Source organism: Gadus chalcogrammus, chromosome 16 (assembly GCF_026213295.1).
Source record: "Gadus chalcogrammus isolate NIFS_2021 chromosome 16, NIFS_Gcha_1.0, whole genome shotgun sequence".
NCBI classification, from domain to species: domain Eukaryota; kingdom Metazoa; phylum Chordata; class Actinopteri; order Gadiformes; family Gadidae; genus Gadus; species Gadus chalcogrammus.
This window is the reverse complement of record NC_079427.1, coordinates 21,232,374-21,246,194: the sequence shown is the minus strand read 5'-3', so window position 1 is coordinate 21,246,194 and position 13,821 is coordinate 21,232,374. Positions and strand designations below refer to the sequence as shown.

General features: G+C 41.6%; 1 protein-coding gene across 1 annotated transcript; it reads left to right on the top strand.

The window, feature by feature from the left end:
• Positions 1 to 5,987: 5,987 nt before the first annotated feature.
• LOC130406278 (carotenoid-cleaving dioxygenase, mitochondrial-like) lies at positions 5,988 to 13,625 on the top strand. The gene is made up of 12 exons (XM_056611762.1): positions 5,988 to 8,957; positions 9,116 to 9,317; positions 9,403 to 9,614; positions 10,038 to 10,153; positions 10,364 to 10,466; positions 10,577 to 10,705; positions 10,808 to 10,968; positions 11,111 to 11,278; positions 11,762 to 11,899; positions 12,056 to 12,238; positions 12,405 to 12,515; positions 12,633 to 13,625. Exons 1-12 carry the CDS (start codon positions 8,921 to 8,923, stop codon positions 12,747 to 12,749), a joined length of 1,677 nt encoding a protein of 558 aa, XP_056467737.1. The 5' UTR covers positions 5,988 to 8,920; the 3' UTR covers positions 12,750 to 13,625.
• Positions 13,626 to 13,821: the final 196 nt, after the last annotated feature.

The following is a 13,821-nucleotide window of genomic DNA, read 5'->3' as shown; positions in this document are numbered from 1 at the left end:
TAATTCCAATTAAAAGGGAGGTTTAGATAGAAGCATGAATTTTAGTTTGACAATGCTTTCTTGTTAAACATAGTAGCTTGTAAATATAGGACTGATTACCCTCAGAATAGTCTTGGGCTGAATACTGGACATTGGACAATTTTCACATTATTAGATCACTGATAGTGATACTGAACACATTATTTCCTCAGCAAGTATGAAGGATAAAGGCCATATACTGGGCAGTGTTCCAGCTGCCTGGAGCAGTGCGCCAGAAACCTACTTCCTTTGCCCCCCTTAGGTGTGTCGAAACCCTTGGATGGACGGTTGGAAGGTTAGGACTTTTTTCTAGAGAACAGCTATAAAGACTGATCCCCAAGTCCAGCCCGCACTAGCCAACAAATATGCCTCTAATCTTTGTGGGATAGTTAGGGGGGCTGATAAGTTTCGGTCCATTGCAATCAGTTTGTCTACCGCCACATCTTTTACTGCCTCCGTCAAGCCAGTCAACGCCGTTTCAGCAGCCCATTCCATTGTTTTTACAACGCTCGGCTCTGGGCACAGGCTAACAAATGCTGCCCTGGACTTTCAGCTATGAAGGATGGCTAGGAGGGAAGACACGCAGTTGGAAAGACGCACAGGTGGAAAGACCCGCAGGTGGAAAATGGCGCAGGTGGAAAGACGCACAGGAGAAAGGAGGAAGACACGCAGGAGAAAGGAGGCGCAGGAAGAAAGAAGCGCAGGTGAAAGGAGGTGCCGGAGGCAGGATGCGCATGGGGAAAGACGCGCAGAAGGATGATTGCAAAGGAGGAAAGACGCGCAGGAGGAAGGATGGGCAGGGGGAAAGACGCGCATATGTATGAGTATGCTAGTCTCAAATCACAGTATCATTCTGAAGAACTAGACCTCTTGACTACTGTAAATTGGACATTAGAATGCTCAGTGAAAGCAGCAAAACCGACGGGACAGTTGTGCCAAGAACATTAAGTCTCTATACTATAGAGACTTAATGTTCTTGACACCATTGTAACGCCCGAGGCTCAACAAGAATTCTTCCAATTGATAATTATTTAATGCCATTGAAACCAGAATCAGCTAAGATAGGCAGATTACTGTATATTTTAAAGTTGAAATTTAGCAAATTATACAATATTTTTATAAAAACTAGATAATAATAAGTAATCTGTTACAAAAAGTATAAAAATTCATGATTTCTGTTTGAACAGTTTAAAGGTGAGAAATTGGTCGAGTTGTTAAGAGCACGAGTAGTTGACGCTTTACAGAAAATGCATCGATTTACTGGACTATTATAGAATGTCATGTTTAAAAGTAGGATATTTCAAATATTGGGAAGAATAAGAAAGCCTAAGAAGAACCAAAGTCTAGGCTGAATATCAGGATGGTCTCATGAGCCTAGTCCTCTTCAGCACTCCTAGCTTAAGTTATCTGCGAATTTTGGACTGAGGAGCATTGACAACTTAAGTTTACTCCCCAAATTAGGAGAGGGACCAAAATGACATCATTCGGTTTCCTACACCAAGACGCTTCATAACTACGGGCCCTAATATCTTGGGAGGAGAATATTTGACAGATTTCAGCAATCAGTATGACTAAAACATTTAAGTAATCTTCGAAACGTATAAGTTATAAATAGTTTTGAGCTACAAATATTTTGATTTCACAAAGTAGCATTAAGAATCAGGATTGGTCTGAGATAAAAAATGTTCACCTCAGCTCTTCAGGGGTTAAATTAGTAATTTCCTCTCATATCAGACATCCTAGTATTTAGTATGCACCACTAATGTATTACCAAAGGCCATGGTCTGCTTGACATCTGAAGAGGAGGGGGGCCGGAAATGTATGGCAGAGCCAATATATCATTATGGCAGATATTTCTGGTTCCCTGGCTTTCTTGGGTCATTTCATAGCTTCATATAGCAACAGAGATGTGTAGTCTCCACATTAATTTAATCTAGCCTAGCCCAAAGCCGATTTCAAGTCTATGTGCACACACAGCCGAAAACCCAGTTCCTAGTTCCGATTGCTCATGTAATTTACCAACTTCATAGCGGTATATAGGCCTCAGGGGTAAGATCTTCTTGGGCCACCCAAATACAGGTTGATCCATCAATCCATCCAATATAACAGCCGATTGACCCATTCAGTATGCCTGGCCCATGAAGGCAAGGCAAGGCAACTTTGCCTCCACAAATTAAATCAGGCCAGCATATCAGATGTTAAAACATTAGGCCAGTCATTTCCCAAGTTCTAAAAGCCAACAGGGAAGTCTTCTTTGGATAAAGTCTTCTTTGGATAAACCACTTTTGGCCATAAATTTGGCCAAAAGTGGTTCCATGTGAAAACACACATCCAAAAGTTCACACACCCAGTTCCTTAATCAGATTGAGGACTTTGTCAAATGTGGTGCACAGATGAATCATTTGAGCTTTCTCATCTTTATCAATTTAAAGGTCCAATGGCATGAAAATGTCTCTTTATGAGGTTTTCTAACCTAAATATGAGTTCCCCTAGCCTGCCTATGGTCCCCAGTTGTTAGAAATGGCAATAGGTGTAAAACGAGCACCAGCTATCCTGCTCTGCCTTTGAAAAAACAAAGCCTCCACGCGCCGATTTGAACATTTTCATATTACCACCAATTTCTCTGCTTTGCCCAATGAGCTACGACTGTGCGAGTGCCACGTGTGTGTGTGTGTGTGTGTGTGTGTGTGTGTGTGTTTGAATAAACACACTGTGACGCAAGTGTGGTACACTTCTTTGTTATTTGGGTGATCTATACGCGGTGGTCCCTTGGCAGCGGATAACGAGGCTCCGGCGGGAGACAATCGCGGTCAACAATCACGAGCAACAATCCCTATCTCCTCCATGTCTCGGTTCAGTCTACTTCAGATTGATGAGGTAGAGGAAGAACCAGAGACGTCGGAGAACCGAAGTAGTCGTTTGAGATTCATAATAGCGTCTGGTTGCGCACACAGCTTTTGGCCTTTATAATATGTACTAGATGATATAGATATCTACGTATTATATGATATTATTTAGATATAGAGCTCCAGGACTTTAACGCAGGTGTTGTACACTTCTTTTTTATTTGGATAACCGTTCTGCTTTCGTTGATATGGCGCATAACTCGTCGGACTCTCTGACGTCTCTGGTATTTCCACAACGAGACTCATAGTGGAGGTTACCTCAGTCATGGTTGAGAAGGAATTGGGGTAAAAGAACTTTGGCTTTGACTCCCTGAAGAACAAACGCTCGTTTTCGCGTGACGTAGGAATTGGTAGACGGACAGTCTAATCATCATAGACTACATAGGCAACATAACAACAATGGATAACAGTTTCGGACCACTTCCGTACAATTTTGAGCCAGCTAGCCGTGAGGGAGAACAGCAACCACCCAAAAGGCGGAGACACCATGGTAATAGGAGGGAGATAGAGTTGTGGTGTCAGGAGAATTATGGTGAGCCAGGAGCGGCTGAACATCAACACGGCTACGGAGGAAGAGCTCATGACCCTGCCCGGTGTCAACCGCCCCGTGGCGCGGAGCATCGTGGAGTGCCGGGACTGCATCGGGGGCTTCAAGAAGGTGGAGGACCTAGCGCTGGTGAGTGGGATAGGCGCCACCAAACTGGAGATTATTAAAGTGGAGATCTGCGTGTCGAGTAGGACCAGTTCGTCGCAGCACTCCCCGTCCTCCCTGCGGAGAGACCCGGAGCATATGTCCTCCTGCAGCGGCATGAACATCAACACCGCCGTCCCGCCGCAGCTCATGAGCATCCGCGGCATCACGGAGAAAATCGCCCGGAACATTGTCGCCTATATCGGACCCAACACGGTCCGTTCAAGAGCATCGAGGACCTGGTTCGGGTCGATCACATAAACTGCTCCCTACTGGACAAGATCCGTTTCCAGGTGTTTGTGGAGCGCTCAAGAACTCCGTCCACCAATACCAACGGCGGGCTGACCTACACGGGTCGGTCCCATCCGAGCCCAACCTCGTTCAGCCTCCGGAGTGACGACCTCGACTCCCGCCGGGAGGACCCACGCAGATGGTGTCCCTGCGGCCCCGCGAGGCACCGGGCCCGCGGGACAGCCGGGCAACGGTGCGCCTGGCCACCTAGGACCTTCAGCGCTGCTCCAGTGAAAAGGCCAACAACCCTGGCGTCAAAGAGGTCGTGTGTATGCCCCTACTGGAGAACGAGTGAGTACAACTAACGTGAGGGTTTGCAGGCTCGAAAGCCTGCTCCATCCTTTCTCCGATCGGGGAAACTGTCAAATCGGAGATGGTCGGACAAGAGGTCGGAGTTGGAACAACCCCCACAGATACAAAACCTCATCTCGTCGATTAGAAAAACCCAAAAACCACAGGGGGGGGGGAATACAAGACCCCTCACCGCGGTAACTGCTCACAACTACGCATAGAGCTGAGGCAGCAACAGCGACCGCGTCTACCAATTCCTACGTAATATGACGCGTTTGACGTATCACATAAAAAAACAACGGTTTTTGAAGCCTTGCTCAAAATAGTCACTTTAAAACTGGATTTTTTGCCGATATACTCTTTTAAACTGATAAAATCCTGCATTTTAATTTCAAAGAGCAATTTTCAGAGAATGTTATGTATAAATATTTTTAAAAACATTAACTTCCAATACGCACTTTAACACATATTCCTCTTCACCGCAGCTTAGTAATTTTCACATCAAGTAGAAAAACTGTTTTAATACCGATCAGCAACAATCCCAGTGATTTAATGTTCCGTGTGAGTCTTGGCTCTCCTGCATCGAAACGTTCCTTCACATCCACCTAATTCTGGTGTATGTGGGCAGTGGGCCTCACCTCTACTCTATCCGTTTAGGGTTCTCTATGAAGTAAGCCTTTTTAGGACTTTATTTATGACCCTTGTCACATGTGATAATGTCTCCTGTTTAACTTTATAAAGACTACCTCCTAGTTACAAAACAACACCTTAGTAAACTTTGATCAAGTATAGGATGTCAGTAGAGCTTAGGGGTTACTTTATTATAAATGATAGGGGTATATGCATGATAAACATGATACACGATACTTGCCAATATATTGGTTAAAATATTGTGTATATATTGTGTACATAAATTCCAATTCTCTAATTCCCTCAAGCTTTTCTCAGTGGATTCAGAAGGTCCAATTCTAAACCCTCTTAACAAAGGTTGAAATATAAGCTTTCATTAGATTAAGTTTGGTGTAAACATTTAGCTATATCACTACTTAAGTGAAGCATACAGTCCACATCCAGGCAAGGTAGAGAATTTGGTGTGTCTGTCAATCTGTCCCTCCACCTGCCTGCCTGTCTGTCTGCTGGCTTTTCTCTGTCTCTGTTGCAGAGGATTCTTTAAAGGCATATAGGAATGTAAACATGTAACTTTACACCGACATGCAGTAAAGCCGTGGAGTCCAAGTCATGAACCAGTTGGGAGTTTCTTTATGACGTCCATAACCATAAACATAGTGAACAGGGAGTGAAATGTTGAACTGTGGCTGAACTTGTGAACTCATTGTACACAATGTACATCATGCATTTTTATGCATATCCCCGATGCTCAATTAACGAGGGGTTGATCATTCGTACACTTGTGTGACACAATACATCTATCAGAGCTTATCTCCAGGAGACCAGGAGTTTGGTCTGCTCAGAAGGTGGATTATGTAATATGTGGGAAGGAAGCCTTGTAATTAATCAGTCAACTTGGAATCCTATATGAGCACATTTGTTATAATTGGATAAAATTGAACATTCAAACAGTGTCAAAGGAACTAATTATTTACCAAGTATGAGTGCAACCGGGTCACTCTGATAAGCATGAGGAATGACAATGTTTATTCATGATGGACCCCCGCTGGTCCCCCTCTGAACTCATGTTACCATGACGAACGTGTAGGGATGCACAAGGCGAAGGAGAAAAGGCCCACCTCTTTCTTGTGCTATGATAACATTATGTGTAACATTACATTGTAACACATGAAACATATGCCAAAATATGATTTTAAAGCTCAAACAGGAGACAACTCCATAGGAATATAAAATATAACAGACCTAATTATCTAAGCACATATTATCAACCTTTATAGCTTTTGCATTTCAACTGATTGAGAGTGGGGTACCTTGGGCAGCTGAATCAGTTTGCAGAATGACTTGGCATTTCCAACAGAACACTGGACTGGACTTTCCGAATCTCAAAATAACTACAGCTGAAGGTGTCTTCTCTCTGCCAAGCATGACAAACACTGCCATGCTCATTTCTAGGGGACATTGAACCTCCAATGCTTTCCATGTTCTACTCACAATACACACCAATTCACAATATGGCTTAAGCATAAACCAAAATAAACATAGCTTCTAACTACTAATACAGCTGTGATTATACACAGTCTGACTATAACTACTAATACAGCTCTGATTATACAGTCTGACTATAACCACTATTAAAGCTGTGATTATAGAGTCTGACTATAAATACTAATAGAGCTGTGATCTTACAGTCTGACTATAACTACTAATACAGCTGTGATAATACAGTCTGACTATAACTACTAATAGAGCTTGGATAATACTCTGACTATAACTACTAATACAGCTGTGATTAAACATTCTGATCATAACTACTCAAACAGCTGGGATTATACAGCCAGACTATAACTACTAATACAGCTGTGTCAAATAGTGGTTTTCCGTTTCACTACTTAAATGTAATTCCTCCAAAATATCTCTATGACAGTTATAAACTTTACAAGAGTCCTTGCTCATTTGCGATAAAGTAATGTAGTGTTTCAGAACTACTGCATGCCCTGTATATATAACCAAATACCATCAAGCAAACCAGGCATCCGTAATGCCTACAGGGTACTATTTATGGTGTTATCAATTTGCAATCTGGTTCCTGTAATGCACAGTGAAATAAGTGTCACACACTTTATGGAAAATGTAATTTGTTTAGTATATTTGAAATGGAAATGGAATTCCATGAGTGCCATGGATGACATTTATGTTTAGGTATTACTTACCTCAATCATATACTAGCTAATAAGACATATATATGTGTGTCAAGATAGCTTTTCATATATGGGTGAAATGATAATGATACTAACACATCAAATAAAAATGTATAATAAAACAAAGCAGCTCAGATGACTAATGTAAAGACAAGGATTCAAACAACATGAAGCTGCATGGTTTCAGGAATAGCAGGGTCTATATGATTAACCATGCCAACGATAGAAAGGTTGCATTACTAACAAACCTAACATAATATATTCACTAACTAATCCTTACGAAAATTACATTGTTACTTAGTCTACACTTTGAGATGCGTGTAGCATGTGGCCATTGAGCAACATGTAGGCAGTCCTAAATATTTATGACAGTAGTTTAGGATAAGGTATATATACCCAACCTATCAATATCAGATAAAAAACGGATGGCTTAATGGCTACTAAAAGGAACATTTCTTTTCACATTTTGAAGTTATGTAAATAGGTTACATACTAATGCCATGTGTTGATCCTATTAAATAAATAACAAAATAACAAGTTAATTATGTGTCTGGAGAATAGCATGCCAACAGTGTTTTTGCAGGTTAACCCGAGGAACCAGGCTACTCTCCATTACTGTACAACCATAGAAACACACACATTTCTTTTGCATTTTATTATTATGTTGCTTGGTTAAACCACAGAGGTTTATTGTGAAATAGAGGGCAATAGCTATCAAGGGATGCTGTTTATATTGCTGTTTATATTTAAAATAAAGAGCCAAAAAATATTGCACAGAAACACTACATTGTGTTAACATATAAAGCTCCTAGCAGGTCTATATAACTAGTATATTTAGGATAATGTATTATTAGCTCTATTAAGAGGTTTGTGTGTCTTGGTACTTCTTCACCAAAAGTCTATTATAAGGAACGTGTTGTTCTCATTGTTCTCATTATAATTATTATTATAGTAGAACCCTACATGCTGTATTTAGCTCTGTATTCTATGCTAGAGGCATTTTGTTGTTTTTGTGGGAATTTCCAAACAAACAAGTCTATTCACTGTGAACGATTATCAATGGTATATTTAGCTGAATGTATCCAGTTGTCTCCCAGCGATTATCCCTGGTCAACAGGAATAGCCCATTCTCCTTTAGGAACAGGTCATTGGTGGGACGGAAAGAAATAGGTCAACTTTTTCTGATTTGTCATTTCTCCGTTTGACCTCAATTCTGTCCCAATGCTCCTACTTTACACGGGGAAGCTCTGCAGATATTTCTCTTTTAGATAATGCTCCAGCCTCCTGATTTCCTCGTGATTTGGAAATAACATGTTATGCACTTGAAATAATTTGCATTGACTAAATATAAACTGTCAAATTTGTTGATCAATCTCGATGTACAATTGAATGTACAATTGCAATAAGATGTAGGCCTTTTTTGAACGATTCTATCCTCTTTTCCCATTCCATGGCTTAAATTAGTAATAGATCATTTATTGATCATTAACCAGTTTCATGTATGCAACAAATCAAAACGGAATAAAGAAAATTTTATATATTTGCATATATATTATTTCACACTAAATTGTTCTCCTTGAACCAAAGTAAGGTTATTCTGAGTAGTTTGGATTAATGTAAGAGTATGTCTGTTCCCTATTGAGAACTAAAAGCTGTCTTTGTGCCTTCAGATCAGTTACCGCATGTTACTATCTTACACACAAAGTACTTCTATTATGCGCTGACTTACACAATCAGCTTGGCTCTCTATCTGTCTGTATCTCTGCCTGTATTTCTGTGCGGATGGGAGGCGTCACTGCTGTCCGGAGACTATAAAATAGCAGTGCAGTCCGACTCTAAAACATTAATCCTGCAACTGCATCCATAAGCGAGCCTACAGTCAAGAGACAACAGCAATGGCTTCCATCCATCGACCGCACATCAAGAAACCAGGTAGGAAACCCTCTGTCCATGTTGTATCATTGTTCAAACTGGATTTAAAGGAAAATCTATATTTTCTCTTTTCAAATTCTGTTCTTTAAGAGCTTAAATTTCACCTTGTATGACATTCTAAACGCCATTTGGAACATGCTTTGACCTCTGTTGCACAGCATCAAACAATAGTTCCGGGTCCATGGCCAGCCCCTGCCGTTTCACAGACGTGCACGGCCTGCCCAGCATTGAGAACCTCGTGAGGTCAGCGGAGCACACCCCGGAGGTCATCAGCACCCGGGTCACCGGCACCATCCCGGACTGGATCACGGGCAACTTCCTCAGAAACGGCCCGGGGAAGTTTGAGTATGGAAATCAGACGTGAGTTGTAACAAAGGATCACACTGCTTCCAAAATGAAACAGTGGATTCCCTGAGCCTGAATGTTTTTCTGTTCATTTGTCCAGGTTCAACCACTGGTTCGATGGCATGGCTCTTCTGCACCAGTTCAAAATAGCCAAAGGCAGGGTGACCTACAGGAGCCGTTTCCTGTCCAGTGACTGCTACCAGGCCAACAACGAGAACGACCGCATCATGGTGTCCGAGTTCGGAACCGTCGCCCTGCCAGACCCTTGTAAAAACTTCTTCCAACGCTTTCTGTCCAGATTCGAGCTGCCAAGTGAGTTTCTAAAAAGAACACCATATACATTTAAACATTGTAAGTTGCAAATATTGTGAGCATAAATACATGAATTTGTGCTCTCTTTGATCGTTTGTGCCTCTCTTTAATCGTTTGTGCCTACTCTTTAATCGTTTGATATAATAATCCAGACGCAGGGTGTCTGTTTGTGTTGTATAGTGGAGGGGACTTAAGGGTCCAGATGAGACTACATTTCATAACATTTGTGGTCTGAGGCATTTTTAGGGAGATCGGTAGTAAGATAATGGCATGAAGGAGTATCTAAAGGAAATAGCCTCATCTAGTAGAGGCTTTTTAATAACTTATGCGTTAAAAAAGTGTGTCATTCTGGTGAAGTGGTAGAATCATGTTCCAGTGTTCCCTATATTCTAACGAGTGTGGTCAATGTGTTCCCGTCTGCAGAGGCCACTGATAACGCCAGTGTTAGCTTCGTCACCTATAAGGGGGACTACTATGTGAGCACGGAGACCACCTTCATGCACAAAGTGGATCCTGAGACCCTGGAGACCACCGGAAAGGTACAGAGGGGAGGTTCAATTACACACTTGTTAACCAAGCTTCCTCGCCTGTGCGCACAACTGCTATATATTGAGTAAGGAAGATAATTAAGGGTTATATTCCTTAATTCAGAACCTGTGCATCGTTCCCTTCTGTTCCCCTTTACAATATATAACAGACAGTTTCAGATTATTTTATGTATGTATTAAAGTGAAGTTTTCTCTGAGTAGGTGGACTGGAGCAAATTCATTGCAGTCAATGGAGCCACAGCCCACCCACACAATGACCCGGATGGCACCACCTACAACATGGGAAATTCCTACACACCAAAAGGTAGCTAACTCCTCACACACATTGACATGGTTCAGTACATTTAAAGCAAGCATATACTGTTGAATGATTTGACACATTGAAAAAATCCTATTGAATGTGTGTCACACCAGGGGCCTTCTACAACATCATCCGTGTGCCACCTACAAAGTCCTCCCCAGAGGAGACGCTGGAGGGGGCCACTGTAGTCTGTTCCATTCCCTCCACAGACAAGACAAAACCCTCCTACTACCACAGCTTTGGTGAGATAGACCCTTCAACGTCACCATACCATCAAGAAGAATGCACGTTAGTCTCCTCAAGGTATGGTTTGTAGAGACTAATGTTGTTGCTTCCCCTTTCAGCCATGTCGAAGAATTACGTGGTGTTCATCGAACAGCCCATCAAGATCAACCTGCTGAAGGTTGTGACCGGCAAACTTACTGGGAAGGGCATCAGTGACAGTGTCTACTGGGAACCCAAACTTGACACCATCTTTCACCTGATAGACAAAAAGACAGGCAAGGTGAGATTGGTCTAAGTTATATTGTAGTCCCACTGCTTTCGACCAGAAGGGTTGCTTATTGGTGATCCGTTCAGGCGAAGGCTGACCCGTATGTTTCAAGAGGGGCCTAACCTTACTCCTTTGTCTGACTTCTCTTGCTCAGTTGAGTTCGGTGAAGTACCACACCAAGGCAATGTCCACCTTCCACCAAATCAACGCCTTTGAGGAGAATGGCTTCCTGCTCATGGACATGTGTGTATCAGACGATGGCCAGGCCATCAATAACTACATGGTGCAGAACCTGCGCAAGTCCGGAGAAGCCCTTGATGAGGTCAGTTCAGCAGACAGAGGACACTCTATTAATCTCAGTAGAAAGTAAAGGACAGCAGTAGAAATGTAAAGTGAAAAAAATGACAAAAACTAGAAGAAACACGTACACAGGGAGTTTAGCACATATTAATTAGTTAAAAGTCCATATTACTTAGCCAACTGACAAAAAGAGTATATTGCATCTCTATTTGTAATTGACTGTAACCATATGGATAAATATCATATCTCACAATATCATGTGAAGTTAGATAGCGTTGGAATGTACTTGGGCCTTTTGCCACTGTGAATTTGAGGTGTCTTTTAGTAAGTGTAAAACACAATGTTCAGGGTGTTTCTCGAGGATCATTAAAGGGTGTGTTTCCCCAGGTGTACATCACCATGTGCAGGGTGTTTCTTGAGGATCATTAAAGGGTGTGTTTCCTCAGGTTTACAACACCATGTGCAGGTTGTTTCTCGGGGATCATTAAAGGGTGTGTTTCCTCAGGTGTACAACACCATGTGCAGGGTGTTTCCGAGGCGCTTCGTCCTTCCCCTTAACGTGGGCACTGATACACCATGTGGCACCGACCTGAACAAGGAGACGGACAGCACGGCCACAGCCATCAAGATCTCCAACAATAAAGTACACCGTACACTGTGAACACACTCACATTCTCACACCCTTTCACACATTTTAATTTCACTACCAAATCAACCGTTCTTTCTTTTTGCGTTTTCATTTTCATTATTAGTAATAATAAATATAGAATAATGATGCATCTTTATTCCATTGATCCAGGTTTTCTGTACCCATGAGGACCTCCATGGAGAGGACCTCCACTTTTATGGAGGTCTGGAGTTCCCACAGATTAACTATGCCAAGTACAACACACGGCCCTACCGCTACTTCTATGGCTGTGGCTTCCGACACCTAGTGGGAGACACTCTGATCAAGATGGACATCCACAGCAAACAGATGAAGGTACCTTTGGTCATATTCATGTTACAAGTCAGGGCTTTGTTGTACATAATTATCATGATTGAAATAGATCAAATCTCAGTAATGAAATGCAACTGGAGATACGCTATTACCAGATATTAGCATTTTAAACAATGAATAACTACTGTACTATTTGTTATCATTCAAGGTGTGGGAACGGCCAGGTCTGTACCCATCAGAACCGGTCTTCGTACCTTCTCCTGACGCCACAGAGGAAGACGATGGCGTGGTGATGGCTGTGGTCATCACTCCAAACAAGGTAAACACACTCAGCTTGCTCTGGCTTCAATCTTCAAACCCTTGTAAGCACATATGTTGTGTAGAAGCATTTAATGAATTTAGCATCTCTTGAGTATAACCTTTATCCCCGAAACAGGACAAGAGCACCTTTCTCTTGGTGTTGGACGCCAAGACCTTCAAGGAGTTGGGCAGAGCAGAGGTGCCAGTGAATATTCCCTATGGTTTCCATGGGACGTTCAATGCCACGGCATAGATGGGAAGGACCAGACTAGCTTGTCTCTACTCTCAAATAGTATAGAGAAACTGTTGCATACTCCGACAAGATTTGTATAGTGCAATGCACACAAGATTTTATTAATTAACTTGAAACATATCTTATTTACCAAATGTAGTTTCAAAAAGCAGCACAATCTTAGATTTTGAAATTTCATTGTCTTAAAGACATGACAGTAATATTGCTACACTGAGAGGAAAAACAAAAACAAAAAGACACCAACTCCGCAATATTTCTAAAATTCGATCAATTTTAAATCTCAGTGACGCTGAAACTTTGTTACATTCTTTCATCTCCTCACGACTTGATTATTGTAACAGCCTTTTTACCTGCTTGAGCCAGAAAACACTCAAACGGCTAGACTGTCCAAAACTCAGCTGCCAGGCTTTTAACAAGATCAAGAAAATATGACCATATCACACCTGTTCTAGCGTCTCTACACTGGCTTCCCGTTTGTTTTAGGATTGATTTTAAGATTTTATTGATTACTTTTAAGGCTCTACATGACTTGGCCCCAGCATATATCTCAGAGCTTTTAGTCCCCTATGTGCCGTCTCGTAGTCTGAGGTCCTCAGGCAGTAGGCTGCTGTTGCTCCCAGTGTCCAGGCTCATAACTAAAGGGGACAGAGCTTTCTCCATACGGGCACCGAAGCTCTGGAATGACTTGCCTGAGGAAATTAGGTTGACTGAGTCACTAACCATTTTTAAATCTCTCCTCAAAACCCACTTTTACCAGAGAGCCTTTCCAGATTTCATTTGAGCCTGCCTTTGTTTTTATCCTGTCTTCTTTCTGTACATCACATGTATTTTATGCTCTTTGTTTTAATTTGTGTTTCTATTGTTCAGCACTTTGTAACTGTGTTTTGAAAAGTGCTATATAAATAAAGTTTATTATTATTATTATTATATATATTTGTATATTATATTTTTTTATACTTTTGGATAAACAAATAGATAAACTTTATAAATGTTCAAATGTGGTAATTTTGATTTATGAACTTAGTTAAAGGAGAAAAGTATTGTTTTCATCATATAGTAATTGATCAAATAC

Coding starts and splice junctions, on each gene's coding strand:
- LOC130406278 (XM_056611762.1), top strand. CDS start 8,921: ATGGCTTCCATCCATCGACCGCACATCAAGAAACCAG. Junction 12,239..12,404: donor TCCACAGCAAACAGATGAAG/GTACCTTTGGTC, acceptor TTATCATTCAAG/GTGTGGGAACGGCCAGGTCT. Junction 12,516..12,632: donor TGGTCATCACTCCAAACAAG/GTAAACACACTC, acceptor TCCCCGAAACAG/GACAAGAGCACCTTTCTCTT.